The following is a 20140-nucleotide window of genomic DNA, read 5'->3' as shown; positions in this document are numbered from 1 at the left end:
TGCATTGATGTGGCCCCTATGTTAGTAGTGCTTTGGCTGATCGTCACAAAGACCTAACTAACACAGTGCCCTAAACAAACAGGGGTTTGTTTTTCTCCAAAAAGAAATCTGGAGGTATGCAGCGTCTAGCTTTGGATCAGCAGTTCAGTAATATTGGAGTTGGTGGTTTTTTAAAATAGTTTGTCTTTTCTCTCATGTTTGAGACCCTGTAGCTACAGGATAACATTTTACAGCTACAGCTACATGGTTGCATTCAGGGAAGGAGGAAGGAACTGTACTGGCAACTCTGTCCCCACCCTCCCCACCCTCCTTTTTTTTATTTGAGAAGAAGTTTCTGTTGCTCAGGCTAGAGTGCAGTGGCGGGATCTCAGCTCACTGCAACCCTCGCCTCCCTTGTTGAAGCGATTCTCATGCCTCAGCCTCCGAGTAGCTGGGATTACAGGCATGTGCCACCACACCTGGCTAATTTTTGTACTTTTAGTAGAGACAGCATTTCACCATGTTGGCCATGCTGGTCTTGAACTCCTGACCTCAGGTGATCTGCCAGCCTTGGCTTCTCAAAGTGCTGGGATTACAGGTGTGAGCCATAGTGCCTGGCCTCCCCTTTTATGATAAACAAAGGCGTTACCAACCCCTAGCCCCTATTACATTGCCACCTAGTAGACTTTAAGTAATGAGAACTGGCCAGAACTAAGCCAGATGACTATCTCTAGCTGCAGAGAAGTTTGAGAAAACAAGTATTTGGCCATGTGGTCTCCCTAAACACAGGTTCAACTTCTTGAAGAAGGAAATCTCATGTCTTTGGCTGTATTCTGCATTATTTTCAGTAGCAGTGTACATACTCTAGTTTTCATGGCGGATGAAGTGGTACCAGCTCAGTTCCACAGGAGGGAGAAGAATCAGGACTCATTTAATCCATAAGAATAAAACTCAGCAGCTTTTGAGTACCCATTATGTGCATAGTCTGCCATGAAAATTTTTTTTTTTTTTTTTTTTTTTTTTTTTTTTGAGACGGAGTCTTGCTCTGTGCCCCAGGCTGGAGTGCAGTGGTGCGATCTCAGCTCACTGCAAGCTCCGCCTCCCCAGGTTCACGCCATTCTCCTGCCTCAGCCTCCCGAGTAGCTGGGACTACAGGCGCCCGCCACCTCGCCCGGCTAATTTTCTTGTATTTTTAGTAGAGACGGGGTTTCAGCGTGTTAGCCAGGATGGTCTCGATCTCCTGACCTCGTGATCCGCCCGTCTCAGCCTCCCAAAGTGCTGGGATTACAGGCTTGAGCCACCGCGCCCAGCCGCCATGAAATATTATAAAGTAGCCCAGGCATGGTGGCTTACACCTGTAATATCAGCACTTTGGGAGACCAAGGCAGGAGGATTGCTTGAGGCCAGAGTTTGAGACCCGCCTGGGCAACATAATGAGATCCTATCTCTACAAAAAATTAAAACATCAGCCGTGTGTGGTGCTGCACCTGTAGTCCCAGCTACTAGGGAGGCTGAGGTGGGATGACCCCTTGAGTCCAGGAGTTCGAGGCTGCAGTGAGGTATGATCGATCACACTACTGCCCTCCAGCCTGGGCAACAGAACGAGACCCTGTCTAAAAAAAAAAGGCCAGGCACGGTGGCTCAAGCCTGTAATCCCAGCACTTTGGGAGGCCGAGACGGGCGGATCACGAGGTCAGGAGATCGAGACCATCCTGGCTAACACGGTGAAACCTCGTCTTTACTAAAAAATACAAAAAACTAGCCGGGCGAGGTGGCAGGCGCCTGTAGTCCCAGCTACTCGGGAGGCTGAGGCAGGAGAATGGCGTAAACCCGGGAGGCGGAGCTTGCAGTGAGCTGAGATCTGGCCACTGCACTCCAGCCTGGGTGACAGAGCGAGACTCCATCTCAAAAAAAAAAAAAAAAAAAAATCAAGTGGTTATCAAAAAATTATATAACGTTTGTGTGTGTGTGTGTGTGTGTGTGTATGCAAGTTGTTTATTGGCTCCTTAGGAAGAAAAAAATACGTGTATGAAATAATTAACAGTACAAGAATTCAGAATTACTGTTTAAATGTTTAAAGTTGGTACTGAGTGCTGTGGTATAGGAATAGGGAACTTTTTCTTAGGGTCAGTGATGGATTCTTGGGAAAATACAATGAAGGCCAGATGGAAGCAAAAGACAATTTAATTTGCTTCTGTTTTGAGGGAACGTTTTAAAAGTTAACTCTTAAATTTTTTAATTTAAGAACTTTGTCAGGAAACGTTGAATTAAATATATTAAGTTTAACCCTAACAAGCATCAGATCTGTCAGTCTGTTGTGTGAGGAAATACAAGTTTCTTTCTGCTTTCTGTTAAGACTGTTGATGTGCATGAGCGTGTTTTAGGTTAGGCTGGGTTATGCTGTGGTAATACATGCCACCAAAATCCTCATGATTTAACACAATAAAAAACTTTTGCTCACACCAAGTCTGCTTGAGGGCTCATTGGCTCCATGGAAACTGATCTCCATGTCCAGGCCAGTTTGGTCTTGTGGCCATCCATTTTAGGGCAATGCTTAGGGTCAAGAGAGCAAAACACAGGGCTGGAGAGTTAAGCACAGGTGACTAAATGCTTCAGCATGGGAATGGCATTCATTTTCACTCACAGGAGGTGTTCAACTTAGTCACATGGCTGTCTATGCCTAACCTCAAGGGAAGGGAGTGCAGTCCTCCAGGAACGCAGATGTAAAAAAGCCAGTGTGGTGAATAATAGTATTGTCTACCAAAAAAAAGTAGCATAATAGAGTGAGATACAAGCGAAGTACATTGGGATCCCAGTAAGGAGAAGTAAGAAGCTCTGATGAGATGCAGGGAGAGTCATAGAAGGCTTCATGAAGATGGTGACAGATGATACAAACACAATAGAATGAGTAGGTTTTCCTTAGATATGAAGAGAAGAAAGGACATTCAAATGGAGGGAACAACACTGACTGAGTCAAAGCTAGGGTATACTGGATGATGTAGTGGGAGAGGAAGAAGAGATGAGCGGGCCTTGAATTCGTTTAACATTCAGCAAAAATGTATTGCATATCTACCATGTGTTTAACATTCAGCAAAAATGTATTGCATATCTACCATGTGTTAGGCACTGTTTCAGGTTTGCGTAATATCTGATAATGAACAAAACACAAAAAGTCTGTCCTTGTGAAGGTTACATTGCTAGTGGATGAAGTGCTGAGGAGTTAGTATTTTATTACAAGCATGTTGGTGAGTAAGCAAAGATAGGAACGTTGGATGCCTATGAATCTTAAGATTTTCCTGGTCGAGCACTGTGGCTCATGCCTGTAATCCCAGCACTTTGGGAGGCCAAGGTGGGTATATCACTTAAAGTCAGGAGTTCGATACCAGCCTAGCCAACATAGTGAAACCCTGTCTCTGCTAAAAATACAAAAATTAGCCGGGTATGATGGTGTGCACCTGTAGTCCCAGCTACTCGTGAGGCTGAGGCAGGAGAATTGCTTGAACCTGGAAGGCGGAGGTTGCAGTGAGCCAAGATCGTGCCATTGTACTCCATCCAGCCTGGTGACAGAGTGAGACTCCATCTCAAAAAAAAAAAAAAAAAACACACAAGATTTTTCTAATATTTTTATTTTACATTAAATAGAAGGCAGTTGGTTTGCATGAAAATTATTATTTCACCAATTTGCCTCATTATAGAAAACACACGTCAAAGTCAAATAAAACGTAGAGATGAATCTCTGAAGTTAAAATATTTTATTTGGGACGCAAGAATTGCAGTTTGGGGCACACACACAGACCACAGGGTGGTCTTCAGTATGTATGAAGAGCAAAGTAAAGGATGGAGGTTTTATAAAGAGAAGTGTTACATATTTTGAAAGACAGGTCATTGGCACTAGTAAAGTTTTGGGGAGGTGGCAGGCCCTGATTGGTGAGTGACAGTGGTGGGTAATACTGGTCTTAGAGTCAGCAACAAGTTGTTTCAGTAGCCATTAGATAAACTGGTTTCAGGTTACAGTAGGCAGTTTCAGCAGTCAGGCTTACAGAGAATTATAATCTTGGAGCAATGTTATAATCCCCCACCCCTACCCCGCCCCCCTCCCCTGGCCCTCAACTCTGATTTAGTTGAGTATGAGTAGAATGACCCAATTAGTATGATCAGCTTTCACACATGAAGGTTGAATTTATGAAACATATAAATTTGAAAATGAATGTTTACATTGCAAAAGCTTTTTTAATGAAAATTTTGGCCAGTAGTTTAATTTCAATGAGTATGTTTTCTTTGCACAGATAGTAAAACCACTTGATACATACTTCATGGGGACATGGACTGCTTTATGCACTGCTTTTTCCCACACCTTAAATAGTGCCTGATGTGTGTGTGTGTGTAGCTCACTCAGTAAATATTCAATGAATGAATGAAGAAATTCAGAAGATAAAAAAGAGAAATTTCCCTTATTTTTAACCTTCTGAACACTATAGCGGTTAGCATTTATATCATTTATTCAGCCATTCTAATATTTATTGAGTACGAGTTTTGTACCAACTGCTATTATAAGATATAAGGAATAATAAATTCCTGTTTTTGTTTTCATGAAACTTAAATTCTAGTGTAATTAAAATCATGTAGAAATAAACATAAACATGGTCACCCAGCTTCTTTTAAAACTAGACTGCAGGCCGGGCGCGGTGGCTCACGCCTGTAATCCCAGCACTTTGGGAGGCCGAGGTGGGCGGATCACGAGGTCAAGAGATCAAGACCATCCTGGCAAACACGGTGAAACCCCGTCTCTATTAAAAATACAAAAAATTAGCCGGGCATGGTGGCGGGCGCCTGTTGTCCCAGCTACTCTGGAGGCTGAGGCAGGAGAATGGCGTGAACCTGGGAGGCGGAGCTTGCAGTGAGCCGAGATCACGCCATTGCACTCTAGTCTGGGCGACAGAGTGAGACTGCGTCTCAAAAAAAAAAAAAAAAAAACTAGACTGCAGTTACAATAGCATGCATCTTGTGCACAACAAAATCTACCTGTTTTTGTATTAAAGCCTTTGTGTCAAAGCTTTATTATCATTTTAGTCTTTTCTTTTATCAACTCCATATTTATAAATGGACTATTTTCCCCAAGTTCTAATATGGAAATTAGAATCATTTTTGTTATAGGAACAATGTTTACAAGTTGCCTAGATTTGTAGTGAGGTCATAAAAAGCCTGTTTTATCTAAAATAGACATTTGCAGTAAAAACATAGAAATTGTTGTTTGAGATGCCATATTATGTGATAATTGAGTAAAATAGACAAGAGCCTATCCCCAAACCTGGTATGTGAATGTGAAAATATTAGAGAAATAGTGAAGAAGTAGATGGAGATTAGTGTGGAAATTCTGAAAAGGACATCTTTTGAGAAATTCAGAGGTAGATGGCAGAAGTTTTAAAGCTTACTTTCACTTTAAAACACTGAGTTTCATTTTCTTTGACTTGAGTATATTACAGAGCAGTTTATTAGTTAAATCAGGCTTGTTTTGATTTATAGGTACATAGAGAAAGACAGGGCATTTTCCTGGATAAAAAGTTGGAAAAGAGAAACATATAAAGGGGGTAGAAAGTGGCTGTGAGTGCATGTGGAATGAGAAGCCTCCCTTGGGCAGGAGTTAACAGCCACAATGGGGAAGGGATTGGGACATCTCATCCTTTGTGTGTGGGGGCCAAGGGAGCAGTAGTAGCAGGATGCCTGCGCATACAGCTGTGTACACAGTGTGTACACAGAAGTGTAATTCTCGGGCCTGAATATTTCATAGGGTAGAGACATATTGAGTACTTTATTCATCTATCCAACAATGGCCATCTATTAAGGGCCACACAATCTAGCTATTTCTGTAAAGCACATTGTTTTGAATTACTGTTAGCAGTGTAGTGTAGAAGGAAATTGGGAATTCAGATTCTCTATAGATTTCCCCCTGAACAGTTATGTAGCTGTACCCTTATCTGGTGAATGGTGACATTAGCTTTTCCCCTGCTGCACGGGCTGTAGTGAGGCGCAGGTGTGCAGGTGCACTTACTAGCATATGGAAAAGTTAAGCACTGTATAACCGGAAGGCAGCCCTTTTACTCCTATTATATATGGCAGCCACATATGCAAAATATCTAATTTATTCCTGAACACCCAATTGAACTTCAACACTTGGTATTTTTCGTCTCAGAATTCTCATTTTCCTCAAATTTATATTATGTGGTTAAATTCCTTTGAAGTGCTAGATACTTAAAGTAGGAATGTTGTTTCTTCAACTAGAAGCTCTTAGAACTTGGCAAGCACTCTGTGTTCTCTCGTTTCCTTATCTTTGTGTATGCTGTATTGCAGCACACGTCACATGGAGATGGGCGTCAAGAAGTTACCTCTCGTACCAGCCGTCCAGGAGCTCGGTGTAGAAACTCTATAGCTTCCTGTGCAGACGAACAACCTCACATCGGAAACTACAGACTGTTGAAAACAATCGGCAAGGGGAATTTTGCAAAAGTAAAATTGGCAAGACATATCCTTACAGGCAGAGAGGTAAATACCAGTTATGCTTATTTCTGTTATGACAGTTGCTCTGTTTATTTCTATGTAAGAGAGAGAAAAGAATATAGATATATTTGGCCTTATTTCTAAGCTAAGTAAGCTATTTATTTGTTTTGTTTTTATTTTAGTTTTTATTTATTTATTTATTTATTTTTGAGATGGAGTCTCGCTCTGTCGCCCAGGCTGGAGTGCATTGGCGCCTTCTTGGCTCACTGTAAGCTCCGCCTCCCGGGTTCACACCATTCTCCTGCCTCAGCCTCCTGAGTAGCTGGGACTACAGGCGCCCGCCACCACGCCGGGCTAATTTTTTGTATTTTTAGTAGAGACGGGGTTTCACCGTGTTAGCCAGGATGGTCTTGATCTCCTGACCTCGTTTTTTTGTTTTTGTTTTTGTTTTTTTGAGACAGAGTCTCACTCTGTCACCTAGGCTGGAGTGCAGTGGTACGATCTTGGCTCACTGCAACCTCCGCCTCCCAGGTTCAAGTGATTCTCTTGCCTCAGCCTCCTGAATATCTGGGGTTACAGGCACACACCACCACACCAGGCTAATTTTTTTTTTTTTTTTTTTTTTTTTTTTGTATTTTTAGTAGAGACGGGGTTTCACCATGTTGGTCAGGCTGGTCTCGAACTCCTGAGCTCATGATCCACCCGCCTTGGTCTCCCAAAGTGCTGGGATTACAGGCATGAGCCACTGCGCCCAGCCTATTTTGTTCTAAGACAGGGCCACACCCTGTCACCCGGGCTGGAGTGCAGTGGTGCAATCATGGCTCACTATAGCCTTGACCTCCTGGGGTCAGGCGATTCTCCCACCTCAGCCTCCCGAGTAGCTGAGACTACAGGCATGCACTGCCACACGCGGCTAATTTTTAAAAAATTTTTTTGTAGGCCAGGCGCGGTGGCTCAAGCCTGTAATCCCAGCACTTTGGGAGGCCGAGACGGGCGGATCACGAGGTCAGGAGATCGAGACCATCCTGGCTAACACGGTGAAACCCCGTCTCTACTAAAAATACAAAAAACTAGCCGGGCGAGGTGGCGGGCGCCTGTAGTCCCAGCTACTCGGGAGACTGAGGCAGGAGAATGGCGTAAACCTGGGAGGCGGAGCTTGCAGTGAGCTGAGATCTGGCCACTGTACTCCAACCTGGGCGGCAGAGCGAGACTGTGTCTCAAAAAAAAAAAAAAAAAATTTTTTTTGTAGAGACAGGGTTCTCACCATGTTGCCCAGGCTGGTCTTGAACTTCTGAGCTCAAGCAGTCCTCCTCCCTTGACCTCCCCGAGTGTTGGGATTACAGGCATGAGCCACCATGCCTGACTAATTAAGCTGTTTCCTTTTTTTGGTGGTGGGAGGGTGGGGGTTGGGATGGAGTCTTGCGCTGTAGCCCAGGCCTGGAGTGCAGTGACATGGTCTCAACTCACTGCACCCTCCGTCTCCCAGGTTCAAGCGATTCTCTTGACTCGGCCTCCCGAGTAGCTGGGATTACAGGCGCACACCACCACACCAGGCTGAATTTTTTTTTTTTTTTTTAAATTTTTAGTAGAGACGGGGTTTCATCATGTTGGTCAGCCTGGTCTTGAACTCCTGACCTCGTGATCTGCCCACCTCGGCCTCCCAAAGTGCCATGATTATAGGCGTGAGCCACTGCTCCTCGCCTATTTTATTTTCAAGACAGAGCCTCGCCCTGTCACCTGGACTGGAGTGCAGTAGCGCAGTCATAGCTCACTATAGCCTCGACCCCCTAACCTCAGGTGATCCGCCAGCCTCAGCCTCCCAAAGCGCTGGAATTATAGGCATGAGCCCCCACGCCCAGCCTAATTAAGCTTTCTCAAAAGAACATGAAACATATATTAGGTGTCTGGGAGTTTTTTGTTTATTTGTTTGTTTGTTTGTTTTTTGTTTTTTTTTTTGTTTTTTTTTTTTTTTTGAGACGGAGTCTCACGCTGTTGCCCAGGCTGGAGTGCAGTGGCGCGATCTCGGCTCACTGCAGGCTCCGCCTCCCGGGTTCCCGCCATTCTCCTGCCTCAGCCTCCTGAGTAGCTGGGACTACAGGCGCCCGCCACCGCGCCCAGCTAATTTTTTGTATTTTTAGTAGAGACGGGGTTTCACTGTGGTCTCGATCTCCTGACCTCGCGATCCGCCCGCCTCGGCCTCCCAAAGTGCTGGGATTACAGGCTTGAGCCACCGCGCCCGGCCTGTTTTTTGTTTTTGAGATGGAGTCTCGCTCTGTTGCCCAGGCTGGAGTGCCGTGGTGCAGTCTTGGCTCACTGCCAGCTCCATCTCCTAGGTTCACGCCATTCTCCTGCCTCAGTCTCCCGAGTAGCTGGGACTACAGGCACCCACCACCATGCCCGGCTAATTTTTTGTATTTTTAGTAGAAACGGGGTTTCACTGTGTTAGCCAGGATGGTCTCGATCTCCTTATCTCATGATCTGCCTGCCTCGGCCTCCCAAAGTGCTGGGATTACAGGCGTGAGCCACTGCGCCCATCTGGGAGTTCTTTTGCTTTCCCATTACTTTAAATGTTGGAAATATCATAGAGGGTTTAAATAATCTTTACTCTTAAAAATAGGTAATGTTTTGTTCTTTTTCAGTAGCAAATATCTGCCACCACAGTAAAAATTGTCTTTAACTTCAGGAATACACTTAATTTGTATGAGCTGATGTTACTTGCTTGCTAATCAATAGTATTGTCAATATTTACAAATTTATCTTCAAGAATTTTCTTAATTTACTTTTCTCATAGCGTACGTTTAATCAGTTATTGTGTAGGAAGGCACATACTTTCCTAACCTTGGTGAAATGACTTTCTTATAGGCCCTATTCCTATTAATCAAAAAATATATGCATTAAAACCACAAAACTAACTCCCTCCTATTGTTCTATTTGTATGGTACAGAGCCTGTTTTGCTGCTGTTTTTTTTTTTTTTTAGACGGAGTCTTGCTCTGTCACCAGGCTGGAGTGCAATGTTGTGATCTCAGCTCACTGCAACCTCCGCTCCTGGGTTCAAGCAGTTCTCCTGCCTCAGCCTCCTGAGTAGCTGGGACTACAGGCGTGTGCCACCATGCCCATCTAATTTTTGTATTTTTAGTAGAGACGGGGCTTCACCATGTTGGCCAGGATGGTCTCAACCTCTTGACCCTAGTGATCTGCCCACCTCAGCCTCCCCAAATGCTGGGATTACAGGTGTGAGCTAGCATGCCCAACCTTTGATATAGTTTCTTGTATTTAGGTCTTTGCGCCTATTGTTTCCTGTACCTGAAGTACTCTTTACTCTTCTGTTTAGGGAACATTTCTGAGACATAATCATTGACAAATCCCCTTTCCCCAGGCATGGGGTTCCATAAAAATCCCGATACTCCCCTTACACAGCACAATTTACATTGTATTGGAATTGCTCGTTTGTCTGTCTCCTCCTCTAGTCTGCAGGCTATCTCCAGTCTGTAGCGGAAGATGACAGAACTTAACACAGTGCTTGGAACCTGTTAGGTACTTAATAAATATTTGTTAAATGAATGTAATAATACTGTTTTTTGGCGGGGGGCGGGTGGCAACAGAATCTCACTCTGTTGCCCAGGCTGGAGTGCAGTAGCGTGATCTTGACTTACTGCAACCTCCTGCCTCCTGGGTTCAAGCTATTCTCCTGCCTTAGCCTCCCGAGTAGCTGGGATTTCAGGCACCTGCCACCACACCCAAGTGGTTTTTTGTATTTTTAGTAGAGAGGGGGTTTCACCATGTTGGCCAGGCTGGTCTCAAACTCCTGACGTCAGGTGATCCACCCACCTTGGCCTCCCAGAGTGCTGGGATTACAGGTGTGAGTCACCGTGCCTGGCCTGACTTGATGGAAGCTTTTAAAACAAATACTCTCCCTGTGCAGGATCCTCCTGATAGATGTGCCATCAGGAGGGTCCAAGACTGTGACACGTAGCATTCATGCCTGCAGCCCACCAGGCCTGGGGCTGCAAGAGCATGAGCCCCGGATCCGTCATCTGTCAGCAAGCATCCTCTGTTTGAAGCAGTGTGCCCTGTAAATATTCTCATTTCCTGTGTGTGCTGAGACTTGGAAAAGATTGGGAAGCACTGGACTATGCTAACTGGATTTTTAAAAGACTGTTGCCAGAAATTTGCCTCTTGACAGTTCATCAATTTTAGTGATAAAATCCTTGTGGATTTTTAGTTAAGACTCGTTGTTGAGCTGCTATAGACTGCTTTTGGAATCTGTAAACAGCTTGTGTGGGCAGAGCTGTCCTTGTTGTCCTTGATTAAAGCTTTCTTGAGATAAGGAACCAGACCTCTGAGTTTCTTAGTTCCCACTAGTTCCAAGTAGCTACTTGCCAGCTTCCTTATGTGGGCAGAGATGGTGGGCTAAGACAGCATTGGGACAGACACACCCTCTCCCATTTACCTTACCTAACTAACATTGTCTGGAGTCTGGCCTGTGGTGTTTACTTCTAGTAGGTTCTTTCTCTAGAAATGCTTGAATATGACTAGCAGAGTGGTTTAATGTAAAAATTTTCTCAGTTTTTTTAAAACTTTGAACAAGTTCTCACTCATAGGTGGGAGTTGAACAGTGAGAACACGTGGACACAGGGAGGGGAACATCACACACCAGGACCTGTCAGGGGGTGAGGGTCAAGGGGAGGGATAGCATTAGTAGAAATGCCTAATGTAGATGATGGGTTGATGGGTGCAGCAAACCACCATGGCACGTGTATACCTGTGTAACAAACCTGCACGTTCTGCACATGTATCCCAGAACTTAAAAGAAAAATCTTTTGAACAAAATCATTTTACTCTTTTTTTTTTTTTTTTTGCCTATTGTAGATATGACATAAAATGTAAACATTATAGAAATTAATTATGTAGAAAGTAAGTTCCTTGAAATTTATCTCTTCAAAGACAGTCACTTTCAGCAGTTTGGTATATATTCCCAGAGTTTTCTATATAAACATTAACTTTAAAAAAAATTTAACAAAAAGGGACTTATATGGGACATGATGATAGGTTTTTTTTAACTTAGTAATGTACCTTGACTGTGTCTGGATCTTAGTACTCATAGATCTGACATATTAGTTTAAAGGCAACATAGCCTCCCTGGGTATGGTGGTGCCATAGTTTATTTCCTGTCAGTGGGCATTAGGGTTGTTTCTGAGTTTTTGTTGTTACGAACAGATCTGCAGTGGACATTCTTTAGCATTGTGTGTCCTTGTTAGGTGTTTCTGCAGGATAATTCCTAGAAATGGAAGTCCTAGGTCAAAGTGGATGAATATTTGACATTGTAATAGATACTAATAAATTGGTTTTGAATAAAAAGTGATGTATCTACTTTATTATCCTACCAAAATGAATGAAAGTGTTCATTTTCCTACATGCTTCTACACTGTAGATAATTTTTGTCTATCTGAATGTCTTAGTCTGTTTTTGCTGCTGTAACACAATACCAGAGACTAGGTAATTTATAAAGATAAGAAATTTATTTCTTACAGTTGTGGAGGCTGGGAAGTCCAAGATCCAGGGGCTGCATCTGGCCAGGACCTTCTTGATACATGAAGGGCGTGATGGAAGGGCAAAGGGTGGGGAGCAGCGGGGAGGGAAGAGAAGAGGAGGAGAAAGGAAGAAAAGAGGGCAGAGCCCTTGCAGTCTGATTGCCTCTGCAGGGCCCCATGTCTTAGTACTGCTGCAATAGCAATTACATTTCAACATGAGTTTGGAAGGGGATATTCATTCAAACCATAGCACATATGGACAAAAGGGTGTAGAAAAAGCCAGAAGTTGCTTTTTCCCTTTTCACAACTTAGATTTATGATCTTTTTATATATTTTTGTCATTCATAATTTCTTTTTGAAGCAAGTTCCCTGGCCCCCCACAGTAGCTCATGCCTGTATTCCTAGTGCTTTGGGAGACCAAGGCAGGAGGATCACTTGAGCCCAGGAGTACAAGGCTGCATTGCGCTATGATTGTATCACTGTACTCCAGCCTGGGCAACAGAGGACACTCTCTAAAATAAATAAAAATAAAACAAGTTTCCTGTTTATATCCTTTATTCATTTTTCTTTTTTTTAATCTTAGTGAAGTTAAACCCTTTATGTTTCAGTCATCTGTCTGATATGTCTGTTAATGTAGGTTATGAATATCTTTCCCTAGATTGCTTCTTTTAACTGTTTATGATGTCTTGTTTGTGGGAAGTTTTAAAGTATTTTTGTGGCAAAATCATTTAATCTTTTTCTTTATTACATTTGGGTTTCATGTCTTCGTGAAGATTTGTCCCATGACTTAAAAAACAGTTCTGTAGGCCGGGCGCGGTGGCTCACGCCTGTAATCCCAGCACTTTGGGGGGCCGAGGCGGGTGGATCACCAGATCAGGAGATCGAGACCATCCTGGTTAACACGGTGAAACCCTGTCTGTACTAAAAATACAAAAAATTAGCCAGGCGTGGTAGCGGGCGCCTGTAGTCCCGGCTACTCTGGAGGCTGAGGCATGAGAATGGCGTGAACCCGGGAGGTAGAGCTTGCAGTGAGCCAAGATCACGCCACTGCACTCCAGCCTGGTTGTGGTGAGCCACCGCACCCGGCTACTTAGTACTTTTCTCAGCTAACATCTTTATTTTTGTCAGTGTTCTCTTGCCCTGTGATGGGAATGTGATGTATCTTGCCTGTTGAAGAGCTAAAACCTCTGAAGAAAACCCAGAGGGTTACGGGAAGAGTGGCATTGATGATTTGGGGACTTAATTCATTCTGAGTTAGTATAAGTTAAAGGGTTACTGTGTATTATGTTGAGAGTTTTAACTGCTGTCCTTGGGGTTAGAACAGAGATGTAGAATTATATAGTGAAAAGAATTTTCTAAAAGAAGGGAATAGGGACAATCTGTATCATGCATTTAAGTCACAAGGATGTTGTGAACATAAAAGATACTCATGAAGGCTGTGCGCGGTGGCTCATGCCTATAATTCCAGCACTTTGGGAGGCCGAGGTGGGCCAATCACAAGGTCAAGGGATCGAGACCTGAGGTCAGGAGTTCAAGACCAACCTGACCAATATGATGAAACCCCGTCTCTACTAAAAATACAAAAATTAGCCAGGTGTGGTGACACACACCTGTAGTCCCGGCTACTCGGGAGTCTGAGGCAGGAGAATCACTTGAACCCAGGAGGCGGAGGTTGCAGTGAGCCGAGATCACGCCACTGCACTCCAGCCTAGGTAACAGAGCGAGACTCTGTTTCAAAAAAGAAAGAAAAAAAGTGTGTGTGTGTCTCCTCTTCTCTCCGCAGCTCACTCTTTGATCATTTTCATCTGTTTGTTGTTGTTGTTTTTACAGCATCTAGCTCTTGGCTTTTTTTTTTTTTTTTTAAGCTTTTTTATAAAGTAGATTTTCGTTCCTTGCATTGTTTCTCTTTCTTTTTGGGGTTCTTTCTTGTTAACCTCTCTTTCATGTAGAGACTTTCTGTGGTAGTCTGTTAGCCTCTGGTTGTCGGTACCTAATGTGGAGCCCTAAGCGTCTGATCACAAGCTGTGTTTGTATGAATAGGACATGTTTGACCACAGAGCTTTCCTATTGGGAGTTGTCTGGTGCTTTTATTGAAGACCCCAGATATTTGTGTCCTTAGATTTCTGAGAGTATTCAGTTTCTCTAGATAAGAACCTTCTCTTCTGCCTGGGAGGAACAGATGATCCCACCCCTCAATCACTGAGTCCTCCCCCTCCTGCGTTTTCATCTGGTGCTTCACTCCTGTCCTCTCTCTACTAGGCCTATTGAAACCCCATTTCTTCATCCTGGGGTGTGTGAAACTTCCTGAGACTTTGCATAAATGGTTATATGTTTAGTCACGAGTTTGTTGGTGAAGACTATGTTAACAACTTTACAGAAAGTTTGGAGAATAGAGAAGAAAAAAAACCCCACAATCCTAATATTCTGAATACCATTTTCGTTTTTGTGTATTTTCCATATACATGTTTTTTCAACATATATTTGATTATAATTTTGTATCTTGTTTTTTCCGCCCTTGGAATTTTATCCAAAGCAGTTTTCTATGTTGCCACTAATCATAATTGTTCGTTTCAGTGGTTATGTACAATGCCATTGATGAGAACAGCAGTTCTCAAACATTTCTGTCTCAGAACTCCTTTAAACTGAAAATTGAGGCCGGGCGTGGTGACTCAACACCTGTGATCCCAGCGGTTTGGGAGGCCGAGAAGGGTGGATCATGAGGTCAGGAGATTGAGACCATCCTGGCTAACACGATGAAACCCCGTCTCTACTAAAAATACAAAAACAAAATTAGCTGGGCGAGGTGGCGGGCACCTGTAGTCCCAGCTACCAGGAGGCTGAGGCAGAAGAATGGCGTGAACCTGGGAAGCGGAGCTTTCAGTGAGCCAAGATTGTGCCACTGTACTTCAGCCTGGGTGACAGAGCGAGACCCTGTCTCATAAATAAATAAATAAATAAATGGAAAATTGAGAACTCCCCAAAGCTTTTATTTATTAGGGTTATATGTATTGATAGCTGCTGAATTAGAAGTTATTACTTAGGAACTTAAAATATGTATTAATTCATTAAAAATAATCCTTTTACATGGTAATGAAGTAACATTTTTATGAAAAACAACTATTTTCCAAAGCAAATTATTGAGAAGAGTGACATTGTTTAAATTTTTTGCAAAGCCCTTTAATGTCTGGCCTAATAGAAGTTAGCTGGGTTCCTGTGTCTACTCTGCATTCCCACTATTTCAATATGTTGTTTTGGTTGAAGTGTGTGAAGAAATGTAGCTACAGAAGGAAGGGAGTATATTAATACCCTTTTCAGGTGATTGTGGATATCGTTCTTTGACATTATACCAAAACTCAGCAAGTAGTTTCTTGGGGGTAGGTAGACAGTGGTGAATTGAATTTTTATTCAAAACAACTGTAGTCACTGACAAAAAAATGTTAAAACCCAGAATGATTTGCTTCAATTAAAAATTAATTATATCCCAAGAGCAGGGGTCTACCAGGTTGTCTTAGGGGAGGGGTGAACTGGCCCAGGTCGGAAATGGAGCAGGTCAAAACTCCCCTGCTGATCAGGGTGATGGGGATTGGGATCAAGATTGCTCCTGTGAATAGCCACTGCCTGCAGAACATAGTGAGATCCTGTCTCTTAAGAAAAAGAAACAGAAACTTTTGGAAACAAACAGACAAGAGTGAAAGAAAGCCTTGGTGTAAGATATAATTTACATATTCTATATAAGATATAGACTACATATATAACTAAAAAAGCATAAAAACAGTCAGCATGCTTTTAGTACAACCTGGAGGTATAGTTAATGTGCGGGAAAAAAGCTCCATATAAACCTAATCCCTATACATAAAAAGTCACTTAATTCCACAGTTTTGAACATTTTGTTTTTCTTTTTGAGATAGGGTCTTGCTCTGTCGCCCAGTCTGGAGTGCAGTGGTGCAATCTCACCTCACTGCAGCTCTCTACCTCCTGAGCCCAAGCAATCCTTCCACCTCAGCCTCCTGAGTAGCTGGGACCAGAGGTGTGTGCCACCACATCTGGCTGATTTTTTTTATTTTCTTTAGAGACAAGCATCCCCATGTTGCTCAGGCTGGTCTTGAACTCCTGGGCTGAAGTGATCCTTCCACCTGGGCCTCCCAAAGTGCTGGGATTAAAGGGATGAGCCACCACACCTGGCCAACACTTTGTGTGTGTGTGTGTGTGTGTGTGTGGGGGGGGGGGGGGGTAAAATACATGCAACATGAAAGTTATAATTTTAACCCTTTTTTAAGTGTGTGGTTCAGTGACATCAAGTATATGTACATTTGTTGGGCAACCATCACCACTATTCATTTCCAGGCAGATAGTTAATACTTATTTTTTTGTGGTTTCTATATTTGCAAATTTACCTGTTCGATAAAATTTATTTGTAACCCCAAAATCAGTACAGTGCTTTGGTAATCCTTTTTGGACATATGCAGAACGGTGAAAAATATGCACATCCCTAGCTGAGGTTCAACAAGGGGACACTTTGCTTTCTTTTTTTTTTTTTTTTTTTTTTTTTGAGACGGAGTCTCGCTCTGTCGCCCAGGCTGGAGTGCAGTGGCCGGATCTCAGCTCACTGCAAGCTCCGCCTCCCGGGTTCACGCCATTCTCCTGCCTCAGCCTCCCGAGTAGCTGGGACTACAGGCGCCGCCACCTCGCCCGGCTAGTTTTTTGTATTTTTTAAAGTAGAGACGGGGTTTCACCGTGTCAGCCAGGATGGTCTCGATCTCCTGACCTCGTGATCCGCCCGTCTCGGCCTCCCAAAGTGCTGGGATTACAGGCTTGAGCCACCGCGCCCGGCCACTTTGCTTTCTTATTTCAGTCTTCATGCTGTAAACCAGTGTCTTTTTTGTGATCTATTTAATGCCTTTTTTTTTTCATTTTTGTACTTTTTGTTGATGATTTTGCTATTTAAAATGGGCCCCAATCTTACTGCTGAAGTGCTGTCTAGTCTTCCTAATGCATACTTGAGTGAAACTTACCTAACACGTGCGTTTTCTTTCTAAGGCATCTCATGGCCTTGCCATGGATAAAACTCTAGACAGTTGAGTTTTTCCTTGCACTGTGTATGGCTGTGATGCTTTACAAAGAAGATGCATGTGTTAGAAGTTTCACTCAGTGCGTTACAGTGCTGTGGCTGTGAATTCAGTGTTAACCAATCATATATAGTAAAGAAGGTGTTCTTAAACAGACACAAACATAAAACAAACTTATGTATTGATCAGTTGATGCAAAATGTTGTGACCAGAGGCTTGCAGAAACCTAATCCCCTAGAAGCAATGATTTAGTATTCACCAATTCAATGAGCACAGTAACTTCATAGAATGAACAACCAGAATTGACTGTAGCTCCTTTTTGAAAGAAGAGGCTTAATTATGGAGAAAGACATCAGGAAAAATCACAGGCTTTCCTCATTTGTGTGATTTTTCATTCTGTTCCTGTCTTCAAGAGTGGAGCCCTAAGAAGAAAACTGAGAACTCCCAGTAAATAGGTAACGAGTGCCTGGCTTAGCCTCATAGAGGCCAGAGGAACATTGGCCTTTACACTGGGACATTCCACACACATAACGCAGAGTTGTTTTCTATGGACAGTTGAGTTTTTCCTTTTCCAAGCATATTCTAGGGTTGGCTTTCTGTGCCCTACTACATGTGCCACTGTACTGCTGTCAGATTTTTATCTCCCAGAAATTCTTTGAAGTCACTTGTCTTCTGGTGGCACCCCTTCCCTTCTCTTGGCCATTCTTTGTCATTTGGTCTTTGTTCTTCAGTTGGGCCTATCAGGTGTCAGGAGAGAGAAATGCATGTGATCAGTATGCCATCTTTAACCAGTGTCCTCATTATGGTTATGAAAATAAGTTTTCATGTAATTATTTTTATTCAAGTTACATATTACACACAGTTTAAAGAGTCAAGACTTGTTACAAAGCAGTCCCCTAGACTCACCTGTTTCCTTGTCTCCCAAGATGGCCACTTTTAATCTGTTAAAATGATTCTTTAGTCTTTTAAATGATTCTTTCATACTTTATAACATCCTTGTAGTCTTACTTGTTTTTCAGGTTTAGGCATTATCTATTGACATTTTATTTAAAGTCATCATTGACTTTAAAAAACACAAAAACTCTTTACTGAAATGTAAATGTTGGGTGCAATGGCTCATGTCTGAATCCCAGCACTTTGGGAGGCTGAGGCAGGTGGATTACCTGAAGTCAGGAGTTCGAGACCAGCCTGACCAACATGGTGAAACCCTGTCTCTATTAAAAATACAAAAATTAGCTGGGCATGGTGTGTGTGCCTGTAGTCCCAGCTACTTGAGAGGCTGAGACAGGAGAATTGCTTGAACCCAGGAGGCGGAGGTTGCAGTGAGCTGAGATCGCGCCACTGCATTCCAGCCTGGGTGACAGAGCGAGACTCCATTTCAAAAAAAAAAAACAAAAAGAAACGTAACACACATAAAAAGTGCCCAAATCATAAGTGTACAGCTTGATGAATTATCACAAAGTAAACACATTTGAATAACCATGACCCAGGCAAAAAATATACTGTGACCCACACCCTAAAAGCCTCCCTTTGGCCTCCTTCAGATCTCTTCACTACCCCACCTCTTCAGGTGAACCACTGTGCCACCTTCTAATACCATAGGTTTTGTCTGTCCTTTTAACATTGTACTAATAGAATGTTAGAGTATATTAATAATAGTGTATTATTTTGTGTCTATTTCTTTTACTCTATTTCATGCTTGTGATATTCTTCCATGTTGAGGTTTTCATTTGTAACCAACTATTGTAGTTGTTTGACTTGGTCTCCATTTGCTATGGATTGAATTGTATGCCTCAAAATTCATATGTGTAAGCCCTAACCCCCAGTGTGACTGTATTTGGTGATAGAGTCTTTATAGAAGGTTAAGTGAAGTTGTAAGTATGAACGCTGGTTGATAGGATTAGTGTTACTACATGAAGAGACACCAGAGAGGTAGCTTTCTCCACCACATGAGAACACAGGGGAGAGGGTGGCCATCAGCAAGCCAGGAAGAAGGTCCCCTCAGAACTGTGAGAAAATAAATTACTGTTAAGTCCCACAGTGTGTGGTATTTTGGTTATGGCAGCCCATGCTGACTAATGCATCATTCTTCAGGCCACTCTGTCCCCCTAAAGGACTTGGAGTCTTTTTTTTTTTTTTTTTTGCCTCCTCTTTTAGTGGCTGTGAATGCTGTAACACTTTCAGAAGCAGGGTGTTAGGATCTTTTGACCGTTAGTGAACCAACAGAAAGCGGAAGATAAGGATTTTTCTCCAGTGAGTGTTTGCTGTGAATCTGTTGGGAGAAGCCCTTCTCATGTATGAGCTGTCTCTATCCCTATTTTGTAATTTTCCACTTTCCTGCTGGCATCAGAGTGAATGTAAATGGAATTTCCCAGAAATTTCCACAGCAAGTGGCTTTCTCACTTAGTGAGCCCCCTTGGTGTTTGTTATGTCTCCCTTTACCCAACCCCACAATCACTGGAATGAAGGGGTGGTCTTCTCTCCAGTCTATACCTTTCTGAGGCACTGCAGTTGGGTATACCCCAGTTACCACTTGTTTTGGTGACCCCAAGGTTTCAGCTTTGCCTGAGCTCTCCAGGCTCCAGCTCTGGGCCAAGGTGATTTTGGTGGAGTCATCCCAGCAGGGAGCTAGGAGGAAGAAGAGATTAGGAACTCCCGCTCAGGCTTCTTTGCTGCACATACACATGTCACATCAAATGATGATGTTTCACTCTGGGGACATGGTTGCTTTTGATAAAATGACTTTTCTACAGTTTGGTTAAGCTGAATGAAACATTTGAGCTCCTATTTTTGTTTCAGATGCTATTGAATAGCTGTATCTGAAGATAAACGTGTGTAAGAACAGAATCAGGCCGGGCAAGATGGCTCATGCCTGTAATTCTAGCACTTTGGGAGGCTGAGGTGGGCAGATCACCTGAGGTCAGGAGTTCAAGACCAGCCTGGCCAACATGGTGAAACCCTGTCTCTACTAAAAAAATACAAAAATTAGCTGGGCATAGTGGCATGTACCCATAATCCCAGCTACTTAGGGGAGGCCAAGGCAAGAGAATTGCTTGAACCCGGGAGGC

General features: G+C 43.1%; 1 protein-coding gene across 12 annotated transcripts in view; it reads left to right on the top strand.

Annotated features, from left to right (window-relative positions):
• Nucleotides 1-20140, top strand: part of LOC105489812 (microtubule affinity regulating kinase 3) — a 119306-nt gene that overhangs the window by 14108 nt on the left and 85058 nt on the right. For all 12 annotated transcript variants that reach the window (XM_011754938.2, XM_011754937.2, XM_011754934.2 and 9 more), the window contains exon 2: nt 6328-6519. In XM_011754938.2, the coding sequence (XP_011753240.2) occupies nt 6328-6519 (192 nt within the window). The remainder of the gene's footprint in view (nt 1-6327; nt 6520-20140) is intronic.

Source organism: Macaca nemestrina, chromosome 7, assembly GCF_043159975.1.
Source record: "Macaca nemestrina isolate mMacNem1 chromosome 7, mMacNem.hap1, whole genome shotgun sequence".
NCBI lineage: Eukaryota > Metazoa > Chordata > Mammalia > Primates > Cercopithecidae > Macaca > Macaca nemestrina.
This window is presented reverse-complemented; position numbering and strand designations above follow the sequence as displayed.